This window comes from Podarcis cretensis (assembly GCF_951804945.1).
Source record: "Podarcis cretensis genome assembly, chromosome: 13".
In the NCBI taxonomy this organism is placed as follows: domain Eukaryota; kingdom Metazoa; phylum Chordata; class Lepidosauria; order Squamata; family Lacertidae; genus Podarcis; species Podarcis cretensis.
The window spans coordinates 54,825,459-54,837,633 of NC_137182.1; the positions used below are offsets into that span (position 1 = coordinate 54,825,459).

The window sequence follows — 12,175 nt, forward strand, 5'->3', positions numbered from 1 at the left end:
TCACGTCTCTGCCACATTTCAGATCTGCCTCCCTCTTGGGTTGGGCTTCCGGGACACACACAAACACACACACACACACACACACACACCAGTCCCCCCAAAAAGCACTTTAGGTCCGAGTGGGAGCCAGCTGCATGGGATCAACATGGGCTTGGCCCGCGGAACGCCGATAAATCGAGAGAGCCATTAACCCCCTTCCTCTTCCCCATTGTGTCTCTGCACAAGGAATCTGACCTGTGGCTTCCCTTCCCTGGAAAAAAGGAGTCTTCTCGGTGGATTTCTGCCCAGTCAGTTTCCTTCCATGCTTCCTGCTATTTTTGGGTGTGGAACGTTCTCCCTTTTCCTTTACTTGCTCTCTCTCCCGCTCCGGAGCGGTGCAAAGGATCCAGGAACTCTGGGTCCAGCTTGGATGGAGAGTTCCAAAAATCGTGGAGCTGGAGGGGTCCCTGAGGGTCATCTAGACCAACCCCGCGCAAAGCCGCAATCTCAACTCCTAGGCTAAGACCCTCCCTGCCCGCAGTCTGTCTCGCCAGAGTGGTGCCTGCTCTGGTTATCTCCCGCTTGGACTACTGCCATGCGCTCTGTGTGGGGCTACCTTTGAAGGTGACCCGGAAACCGCAATTAATCCAGAATGCGGCAGCCAGACTGGGGACTGGGAGCGGCCGCCGAGACCACATAACACCGGTTCTGAGAGATCTGCATTGGCTCTCAGTACGTTTTCGAGCACAATTCAAAGTGTTGGTGCTGACCTTTAAAGTCCTAAATGGCCTCTGTCATGTATACCTGAAGGAGCATCTCCACCTCCATCGTCCAGCCCGGACACTGAGGTCCAGCTCTGAGGGCCCTCTGGCAGTTCCCTCATTGCGAGAAGTGAGGCTACAGGGAACCAGGCACAGGGCCTTCTCGGTGGTGGCGCCCACCATGTGGAACGCCCTCCCATCAGATGTCAAAGGGATAAACAACTACCTGACATTCAGAAGACATCTTAAGGCAGCCCTGTTCAGGGAAGTTTTTAATATTTAACGCTGTACTGTTTTTAACACTTGATTGGGAGCCGCCCAGAGTGGCTGGGGAAACTCAGCCAGATGGGCGGGGTATAAATAAATTATTATTATTATTATTATTATTATTATTATTATTATTATTATAGCATCCATGACAGATGGCCATCTGCTTAAAAACCTCCGAGGAAGGAGAGCCCACAAACCTCCCCAAGACCATTCCACCGTCGAACGGCTCTTACGGTCAAAGTTCTTCCTGTTAAGGTGGATTTGACCAAACGGGCCTCATCCGGCACAGCAACCGCTGTCCCTGGAAAGCCCACGAGCCGTTTCTGAAGGCAACAGCCCTCTCTCCCGCTAGCTCCCCAAACGTAGCTACGCCGGGTGCAGTTAACCTATGGAACTCCCTGATACAGGAGGCAGCGACGGCCACTGGCCTAGATGGCTTTAGAAGAGGTCTAGACAAATCCACGCAGGAAGAGAGGCCTAGCGATGGCTCCACGGTCAGAGGTAACAATGCTTTAGAGTACCAATTGCCGGAAACTACCGAAGGGGAGACGGCCACTCTCGCACTCGGATCCCGCTTGTGGTATTTCCTTATGTATTATTTTTGTGTTTTCAGATTATACTCCATCCTGTGGTGCCGGGGTGAAGGGCAGTATAGAAATCAAATAAGAATATATATCTCTATATAGAGTGAGTGAGAGATTTTACTTCCTTGGGCTTCATGATCACTGCAGATGGTGACAGCAGCCACGAAATTAAAAGATGCCTGCTTCTTGGGAGAAAAGCAATGACAAACATAGACAGCATCTTAAAAAGCAGAGACACCACCTTGCCAACAAAGGTCCGTATAGTAAAAGCTCTGGTTTTCCCAGTAGTGATGTATGGAAGTGAGAGCTGGATCATAAAGAAGGCTGATCGCCGAAGAATGGATGCTTTTGAATTCTGGTGCTGGAGGAGACTCTTGAGAGTCCCATGGACTGCAAGAAGATCAAACCTCTCCATTCTGAAGGAAATCAGCCCTGAGTGCTCACTGGAAGGACAGATCCTGAAGCTGAGGCTCCAAGACTTTGGCCACCTCATGAGAAGAGAAGACTCCCTGGAAAAGACCCTGATGTTGCGAAAGATGGAGGGCACAAGGAGAAGGGGACGACAGAGGACGAAATGGTGGGACAGTGTTCTCGAAGCGACCAGCATGAGTTTGACCAAACTGCGGGAGGCAGTGGAAGACAGGAGTGCCTGGCGTGCTCTGGTCCAGAGGGTCACAAAGAGGCGGACACGACTAAACGAATCAACAACAAAAATCCCTATATAACTCTGCTTGGCCACTGTGAAAGGCAGGCTCTTCCTAGGTTCCAGCAGATATTCAGATAGACTGCCCTTCCATATGGCAGTTCGATTTAGCCAGTCTTCCCCAACCTGGTGCCCTGTGGACTCCCAACGCCCCAAACCAGAACTAATAATGTGTCGCTTCCATGGGGTGGCTTGGGATGAGACTTTTCTCTTTCTGACGATCATAACGAGGGTTGAGGAGCGGATCCAGCCCCGTAACCTGGGCAGACTGCGAAGGGCTTTTAATGCCTTGCCAGCCTGTCTTAGCTGCCAAAAGAGGTCTAGACCAGGCATAGGCAAACTCGGCCCTCCAGATGTTTTGGGACTACAACTCCCATCATCCCTGACCACCGGTCCTGTTAGCTAGGGATGATGGGGGTTGTAATCCCAAAACATCTGGAGGGCCGAGTTTGCCTATGCCTGGATTAAGACAATTTTGTGGAGGATAAATAGCCACACTTCCTGCTGGGAGACAAAAAGAAAGTTTGCGATTCTAGGTAGACGTGGGAACGGAAATCCCAACTGCTGTGGAATCTGGAACCCAATGCTTTAAATTTGGCATCCCTGGGACGCTGGGCGGTGGAACCTTTGACTCTTTCTGTTCCAGAAAATAAGGGAGAAGGGGGTATAATTGCAGCATCAGATTTTGCCCCCCCCCCCCGACAATTTCTGTCCGCCGTTCCACTCCACACACACACACACACACCCAACCCAGGCAGTAATATTCCCCTCGGTTTCATATACTTTTTGTTTTTTTAATAAAAAGGAAAATCACCACCTTCAATATGAAGGTTAACAAAATGATACAAAAGGAGAAGCGCTTTGTAACGACATCACAGGCCTGTTCCCGTGACATCACCTCTCAGCACCCACATTTTATCTGGAGGCACTTTGTTTCGATGTCATTAAGAGAGCGAAACCAAACATCTCCTTCCGCCAGCTTTGGTGTCGGCCGCCAGTTCTCCCAACACCTGCAGTCACACGGAGATGACGTCACAGAGAGAACGGTCTTGCTCTCGCACCACGATGACATCACAGTCCAGTGCCCGGGACATCCCTAACAGTCCCCAGGGTATTATTGGTTTCAAGTGGCGAAAGCCATAAAAAGGCAGTTTGAGACATCCCAGAGCAAAAACTTCACTTTCCCCTCCTGTGACATCATCACAGTGACATCATCAGAAAGTGCAGAGTCTTCTGATTGTCATATGGTTATTTCAACGCGGCGGTTTAACCCTTCTCTGTGGCATGTGCGTCCTTGAAAGCTCATAGATTCAGCGGGCAGAGATGACATCACTCCTGCTCCTGATGACATCACTACACAGCTGCCATTTCCCTCCAGCTTTGCGTGGATGTGGCGACAAGTTGCACTCTGGCGAATGCGGCACTGCCCGCGGCATGCCAATCGCAGTCCCTCTTTGGCTTTCGGGACATGGAGAGTCAGGGGCTGCACGTCAAAGTGTGCAGAAACCTTGACCCCCGTCCCTTTATTATAATGGATTATGTCCATTTAGATTCAAGTAAGGCTCCCCATTTCCAAAAATCGGTAGACAACGGGCGGCCACCCTCCCCATCACCCCAAAAGGACGGACGACAAATTGTATAAGGCTTCTGGTGATCATCCCACACAAATCCTCCATACAGGACAGCACCATGGTGAGCCAAAGTTTTTAAAACACACCCCAAAATGGCAGAAAGACAGGGATCCAACAGCCTCCATTTTGAAAACGTTGCCACCAAGCAGAAGGGGGTGGCCATCTTGAAGGCCAGGTGGCAAAGGAATTTCATTTCCCTCAGTGGCCACCTCATTCTTCCCAACCAGGCGGCCACCTTGCAACCTCCAACAAACAGGCCAGCCGCTCCAGAAGACAGCGGGAGGGCGGCCATTTTGCGGCGCGAACCGCGGTCTGGGAAACTTGGCCGGCAGGAGGCCATCTTTGGCTTTTCCAACGTTCAGAAGTTTCGGAGCCACGGAAGGTCACGCGAAGGCGCCGAGGCCCACGGAACGGCAGGGACGGAAGACGCTGGGGATTTGGCGGCCATCTTTGTTGGCGCTGCGGTCGGCCATCTTGAAAAGCGGCCCGGCGGGTACCGAAAGCGACTTCTCGACCCAGGAGCGGCCGTTCGTGGCGACTCGACTGGCAAAAAAGGACTATCCCCATCGCGCCTGAACAGTTAAATTATCATTCCATCCCTTTCCGTGCCAAAGGATGAGAGGATACGCGGTGGGGGAGAGAGAAATCCGAATTATTCCCCACGGAATACACTGTTCCGAAACTGAAAAATAAGTGAAAAATAAGCGAGACGAGCAGGAAGGAGGGAGGCAGCTGAGGTCCCAAGTCAAGAAGCCACAATCGTCACCGTTTGATTGAGGAGGGGGAAGAGCGGTCAAAACGCAATAATTTTGGACCGTTTCCTTCCTCTGTGGTTAGTAGGGTCCCAAAGAGGAGCCAGATTTGCTCTGAACACGCATGTTCTGAATGCTGGACAAGATCTTCTTCTGATGTCCGGCCAACGTCACGCCGATCCGGAGGAGGTCTCTGGAGAGGGAAAGCCAAGAGAGGAGGAGAGAGGAGTCACCACAGTTGGAAGGGACCCCATGCGGTCATCTAGTCCAACCCCGTCGTGCGAGAACCACAGATGCGATTTCAGTGCGGCATTACCGCCCCACCTCGAACTCGCTGCCCCATCTCCCCGCCCACAAGGGTCTTGGGACCCTCCTTGCCCTGCAGGCTCACTCACTCGGTGGAGAGTTGGCTGACCAGCTCGAAGGAGGTGAACCCGGCGCCGGCGAAATTCTCTTCGTAGCGCCCCATCTTGATGGCGCGGAGCCAGTCGCCGATGGACGCGAAGGAGGAGTAATGGGGCAGGCGCTGGTCCAGGAGGGGGTGGGACGGCCTGAGATTATGGGGGGCGGAAGGAGAGAGAGAGAGAGTGAGTGGGAGAGCAGAGCAGCCGTTTCAGTAGGGTTACGGTGGTGAAGGTGAGGGAGACAGAAGCCATAGACTCACGGAAGCCAGCCTTTAAATCCGTATTAAATTTGCGCTGATTTGCACCACGATTTGTTAAAAATGATGGGAAACCGCTAAAAAAAGAATTGGCTGAAAAACAAACAAACAGGGAACTCTCCCATTTATGTTCCAAGGCACGTCTGGAAACCCTTGAAAAACCCTTTGGAAAACCTCAAATGCCGGTGGGATTGCTAGACGCCATTTTTGTCCCTATCTGTGCCCGTTCTGGGTTCGAAGCCATGCACGTTTCCAAGCACAATTCCAAGTGTTGGAGCTGACCTTGAAAGCCCTAAACGGCCTCAAAGGCCCAGTAGACCTGAAGGAGCGTCTCCACCCCCATTGTTCTGCCCAGACACGGAGGTCCAGCTCCGAGGGATTTCTGGCAGTTCCCTCCCTGCGAGAAGCCAAGTTACAGGGACACAGGCAGAGGGCCTTCTTGGTGGTGGCTCCCGCCCTGTGGAACGCCCTCCCACCAGATGTCAAGGCAATAAACAACTACAGTCATACCTCGTGATAAATACGCTTCAAGCTGAGCACTTTTGTGTTGTGCTCTGTGGCGACCCGGAGGTAACGGAGCGCAATTACATCCGGGTTTCGCCACTCGCGCATGCGCAGATGGTCAAAAATTACATGGCGCGCATGTGCGGAAGCGACGAAACGCAACTCGCACACACACAGACGCACTGTTGTGTCTTACATTCTGTTCGGGATGCGAACGGAGCTCCGGAACGGATCCCGTTCGCATCCCAAGGTACCACTGTGTTTTACTTTTAAAAGACAACTGAAGGCGGCCCTGTTTAGGGAAGTTTTTTATGTCCGACGCTGTGTTGTTTTTAATATTTGGTTGGAAGCCGCCCAGAGTGGCTGGGGAAACCCAGCCAGATGGGCGGGGTATAAATAATAAATTACTATTATTATGCCTTGACCTCGTGTAAATGGGGTGTTGCCTGTACCTTCCAACTCTATGATTCTGCAATGGTCAATTATCCCGAGGCGGCCATCTCTGAAATCTGACCGTGTCCGCAAGCCCCCAGATATGGGTCCCCCAAACCCACATTCAGTCCTAGAGAAGGGCTACAGCTTAATGGCAGAGCCTTTGCCTCATGAGCGGAAGGCCCCGGTTCAATCCTCAATGGCATCTCCTGGTTGGAAGCTATTTCCTTGGGGAGGCAGCGGTGGTGTAGTGGTTAGAGCGTTGGACCCGGGATAGCGGGGGTCAAATCACTTGCCCAGGGGAGCCAGTCACTTGCCCACGGTCTAGCCTACTTCAAAGGAGCGCTGTGAGAATTAAAGTGGGGGTGGGAGAGAACTACATATCCTTGGGGGAGAGGAAGGTTTCAACTGAAATGTAGAATAATCAGCAAGTGCCATAATTTCCGAGGCCAGATCTCCCTGGGGAGGAGGGCAGGGGCCTCATCCGGACTCACCCTCCGTTCCCCCGCGAGACGATCTTGAGGCTGGCCGGGTTCCGGATCAGCTTGTCCAAGGAGTTGACGATCTGGGCGAATCGGGGCCGGGTGTTGCGGTCCTTCTGCCAGCAGTCCAGCATCAGCTGGTGCAGCGAAGTGGGGCAGTCCGTAGGGGGCGGGAGCCGGTAGTCCTGCTCGATAGCGTTTATCACCTGGGGGGCAGAATCACAGAATCATGGGAGGGGCCCCTGAAGGACATCTAGTCCAACCCCATTGCCACGCATGAACCTCAGCTTAAAAACAACAACAACAACAGAGGGCCATCCGACAAGAGGATCATCAGAAAATAAAATGGGGGTGGCGGGCTGAGAAAAAAAGGTGGGAGAGGTTGCTTATCTGTAAGCTGATAAGAGGTTTCAAAAGCAGGGACTACAACTCCCATCAGGCTCCAACCAGCCGCAGCCCAAAATAGCGGCCCTGCCTGGCTGGGGGCTGATGGGAGTTGTAGGCCAAAATGGCGGCCCTGCCTGGCTGGGGGCTGATGGGAGTTGTAGGCCAAAATGGCGGCCCTGCCTGGCTGGGGGCTGATGGGAGTTGTAGGCCAAAATGGCCCCACTGGCTGGGGGCTGATGGGAGCTGTAGGCCAAAATGGCCCCACTGGCTGGGGGCTGATGGGAGCTGTAGGCCAAAATGGCTGCTCTGTCCGGGGGCTGATGGGAGCTGTAGGCCAAAATGGCCGCCCTGGCTGGGGGCTGATGGGAGCTGTAGGCCAAAATGGCCCCGCTGGCTGGGGGCTGATGGGAGCTGTAGGCCAAAATGGCCCCACTGGCTGGGGGCTGATGGGAGCTGTAGGCCAAAATGGCTGCTCTGTCCGGGGGCTGATGGGAGCTGTAGGCCAAAATGGCCGCCCTGGCTGGGGGCTGATGGGAGCTGTAGGCCAAAATGGCTCCGGTGGCTGGGGGCTGATGGGAGCTGTAGGCCAAAATGGCCGCCCTGACTGGGGGCTGATGCGAGTTGTAGGCCAAAATGGCCCCGCTGGCTGGGGGCTGATGGGAGCTGTAGGCCAAAATGGCCACACTGACCAGGGGCTGATGGGAGCTGTAGGCCAAAATGGCCACGCTGGCTACGGGCTGATGGGAGCTGTAGGCCAAAATGGCCGCTCTGCCCAGGGGCTGATGGGAGCTGTAGGCCAAAATGGCTGCTCTGCCCAGGGGCTGATGGGAGCTGTAGGCCAAAATGGCCACACTGGCCGGGGGCTGATGGGAGCTGTAGGCCAAAATGGCCGCCCTGGCTGGGGGCTGATGGGAACTGTAGTCCAGAACATCTGAGGGCATGAGGGGCGGCTGGATGAGGGCAGGGGAAGCACTCACATCCTGGTTTGACATGTCCCAATATGGCCTCTCCCCGAACGACATGACTTCCCACATGACGATCCCGTAGCTCCAGACGTCACTGGCGGAGGTGAACTTGCGGAAGGCGATGGCTTCCGGGGCCGTCCACCGGATCGGGATCTTCCCGCCCTGAGGAGAGAGACCAGGAGGATCGACCAATGGAGGAAGAGGAGCGCGGCAGAGGTTTCTGACACACAGACACCCCAGGTGCTGGCCCTCATCTCGTCTCCCAGGATGCCTGGGTTCCTCGTGAGATGCAGAGCTTAAGTGGTGGACCAGGACCTGAGAGAGACCCAGGTTCAAATTCCCGCTCGGCCCTGTAGCTCACTGCGCGGGACCAAAGCCGTTCCGAATTCAAGGTGTAACTACTATTATGCAAAGCCCTTAAGAACTTGGGACCAGTTCACCTACAAGGCTACCTGATCCCACATGCGCCCCTTTGACTGCTGAGATCTGGGGAACCAGCACTGCTAAAATTGCCACCTCATCTACATCTGTAAGAACTCAATCTTTGGAACTCCCTGCCTCATGACATTGGACAGGTGCCCTCACTGTCTTGTTTCTGACGCCTGGCGAAGACATTCTCATTTAGGCAGCCCTAAGGACACGGGTAGGGACGCAGGTGGCGCTGTGGGTTAAAGCCTCAGCGCCTAGGGCTTGCCGATCGAAAGGTCGGCGGTTCGAATCCCTGCGGCGGGGTGCGTTCCCGCTGCTCGGTCCCAGCGCCTGCCAACCTAGCAGTTCGAAAGCACCTCCGGGTGCAAGTAGATAATTAGGGACCGCTTACCAGCGGGAAAGTAAACGGCGTTTCCGTGTGCGGCTCTGGCTCGCCAGAGCAGCGATGTCACGCTGGCCACGTGACCCGGAAGTGTCTCCGGACAGCGCTGGCCCCTGGCCTCTTAAGTGAGATGGGCGCACAACCCCAGAGTCTGTCAAGACTGGCCCCTACGGGCAGGGGTACCTTTACCTTTACCTTTAAGGACACGGGTGGCGCTGTGGGTTAAACCACAGAGCCCGGGACTTGCCGATCAGAAGGTTGGCGGTTCGAATCCCCACGACGGGGTGAGCTCCTGTTGCTCAGTCCCAGCTCCTGCCCACCTAGCAGTTCGAAAGCATGTCAGAGTGCAAGTAGATAAATAGGTACCACTCTGGCGGGAAGGTAAACGGCGTTTCCGTGCGCTGCTCTGGTTCGCCAGAAGCGGCTTAGTCATGCTGGCCACACGACCCGGAAGCTGTACGCCGGCTCCCTCGGCCAGTAAAGCGAGATGAGCGCCGCAACCCCAGAGTCGTTCACAACTGGACCTAATGGTCAGGGGGTCCCTTTACCTTTTTACCCAGAAGTTCAGAAAGCCTGTGTTTAAATTTGGTTTGCTCTGTTCTACTGCGGTGTTAACTTTCTGCATTTTTCTTTTTTAAAAAAATAAGTTTCCATTTTTGCATTTTACAATATTTCAACAACAAAAATTGAATCTAAACAAATTCAACCTGCTTTTTCTTTGACTCCCTCCCCCCCCCCGGCAGTTCCTTATTTTATAGCAGTAACCAATTCAAACCTATTTACCCGTTTAACCTTTTAACTCCCTGTAAGTTATTTCCCACTGCTCGTGTTCATGTCAACTCTGCTAACGTTTAATTTTCTGCATGTTTTAAATGATGGTTTGTACATCTTTTAGCGATAGTTTTGTCCTTTTTTGGTAAACCGCTTTGAGGTTTCCTTCTGCAATCAAGCAGCATATACATTTTACGAAACAAATAAAGAACAGAACAGAACAGAACGGAATAGAATAGTATCGAGAGCGGGGAAAACACAAAACCAATTTTCTGTACCAGCGAACTAGTATAGGTGGGGTCGGACGAATTCTCTTCGAGAAAGCGAGACAGGCCGAAATCGGAGACTTTGCAGACCAAGTTGCTGTTGACCAGGATGTTGCGGGCGGCTAAATCCCGGTGGACGTAGCTCATGTCAGAGAGGTAGCGCATGCCCGAAGCGATCCCCCGCAACATCCCCACCAGCTGGATGGGGGTGAACTGCCCGTCGTTCAGCTGCGGAAAAGCAAGGCAGGGAACAGTTACAGGCAGCCTTTCTCAGCCGTGGTGCGTTGTTGGACTACAACGCCCATCATCCCTAGCGAGCGCGGCCAGTGGATGATGGGAGTTGTAGTCCCGACATCTGGGGACCCCTCCAGATTGAGAAAGGACGCGCTAGGGGAGCCAGCCCGCCCAGTGGAAACTTAACCCTTCGTCGACTCAAGGCCCTCCCCAGATGTTTTCGACAAGCCCACCCGCCAAAACATCAAGCTGCGTATGAAGCAAAAATAATTATATATATTATATATGCTTTCCTTGTCTACGTGTGTTCATTTATGCTTCCCATGTCTGCATGTGTTTCGTAAAGATATTGTCAGTTGCTCGGAGTCGATGCAGCCAAAAGAAGTGACAAATTGGGGAATTCGGGTGAAAAAGCCTCCATTGAGATTACAGTAATAGTAATAATAATAATAATAATAATAATAATAATAATAATAATAATAATAATTTATTATTTATACCCCGCTCATCTGGCTGTGCTTTCCCAGCCACTCTGGGCGGCCTCCAACAAAATATTAAAATACCGTAATGCATCAAACATTAAATGCTTCCCAGAACAGGGCTGGGACACGGGTGGTGCTGTGGGTTAAGCCACAGAGCCTAGGACTTGCTGATCAGAAGGTCGGCGGTTCGAATCCCCGCGATGGGGTGAGCTCTCGTTGCTCTGCCCCAGCTCCTGCCAACCTAGCAATTCGAAAGCACACCAATGCAAGTAGATAAATAGGTACCGCTCCGGCAGGAAGGTAAATGGCATTTCCGTGCGCTGCTCTGGTTCGCCAGAAGCGGCTTAGTCATGCTGGCCACATGACCCGGAAGCTGTACGCCGGCTCCCTCGGCCAGTAAAGCGAGATGAGCGCCGCAACCCCAGAGTTGGCCACGACTGGACCTAATGGTCAGGGGTCCCTTTACCTTTAAACAGGGCTGTCTTCAGGTGTTAAGGCCGAGAGCCTTCTGGCGGTTCCCTCCCTACGATAAGTGAGGTCACAGGGAACCAGGCAGAGGGCCTTCTCGGTGGTGGCGCCCGCCCTGTGGAACGCCCTCCCTTCAGATGTGAAGGAAATAAGCAGCTATCCTATCTTTAAAAGACATCTGAAGGCAGCCCTGTTCAGGGAAGTTTTTAATATTTGATGCTGTATTGTTTTTAACACTTGATTGGAAGCCACCCAGAGTGGCTGGGGAGACTCAGCCAGATGGGCGGGGTATACATAATAACTTATTATTATTATTATTAAGGTGAGGTTGGGCAAAAGTCTCCCAAGCTTTTCTTATTACAAGTATTGGGGGGTCCCTACTCCCTCTGGCCTGCACCCCCCAGCCCGCTCTTGGCTCCTTACCCGGAGGAAGGAGTCGAGGGCTCCGTTCTCCATGAACTCGGTGACGATCATAACGGGGACGCTGTTTGTGATGACCCCGTCCAGGCGGATGATGTTGGGGTGCTCAAACTGCCCCATGATGCTGGCCTCGCTGAGGAACTCCCGCCGCTGCTTCTCGGTGTAGCCGCCTTTCAGGGTCTTGATGGCCACGTAGATTTCTTTCTTCCCGGGCACTTTCAGAAGGCCGCGGCAAACCTCCCCAAACTCGCCTGTGGGAAGAGAGAGGGAGCAGGGAGGTCGGGATTCGCTTGGGCGGGGATCCCCTGCCCTTAGCTGTCAACTTACAGATTTGAAAATAAGGGACCAGCAGCCTTGAAAATAAGGGATCAGCAGCCAAAATAAGGGATTTTCAAGGCACAGATATGTTCGAATTTTGAGCCCCTCCGAGCCAAAGGCAGGAAGCCCAGCCAGCAGCCAAACGAAGCCTCAAGCGGTGGTTCCCACAGCGCAGCAACCCGGCAAAGGGGATGCAGCAAGGAAAACCACCGTCCCCTCTCCGCTGGGAAGCGCTGAGCAAAGGCGAGTCCCCAGGCAAGGCGGCCGATTTGATTGGCACAAGGCATGCAAGCT

General features: G+C 53.3%; 1 protein-coding gene across 1 annotated transcript in view; it reads right to left on the reverse strand.

The window, feature by feature from the left end:
- Positions 1 to 3,080: 3,080 nt before the first annotated feature.
- Positions 3,081 to 12,175, reverse strand: part of EPHB4 (EPH receptor B4) — a 57,115-nt gene continuing 48,020 nt past the window's right edge. Inside the window, exons 11-16 of the mRNA XM_079951772.1 lie at positions 11,567 to 11,814; positions 9,972 to 10,187; positions 8,124 to 8,273; positions 6,772 to 6,965; positions 5,076 to 5,231; positions 3,081 to 4,873 (exon numbers count right to left, since the gene is read on the reverse strand). Of these exons, the coding sequence (XP_079807898.1) occupies positions 4,762 to 4,873; positions 5,076 to 5,231; positions 6,772 to 6,965; positions 8,124 to 8,273; positions 9,972 to 10,187; positions 11,567 to 11,814 (1,076 nt within the window). The 3' untranslated portion in view covers positions 3,081 to 4,761. The remainder of the gene's footprint in view (positions 4,874 to 5,075; positions 5,232 to 6,771; positions 6,966 to 8,123; positions 8,274 to 9,971; positions 10,188 to 11,566; positions 11,815 to 12,175) is intronic.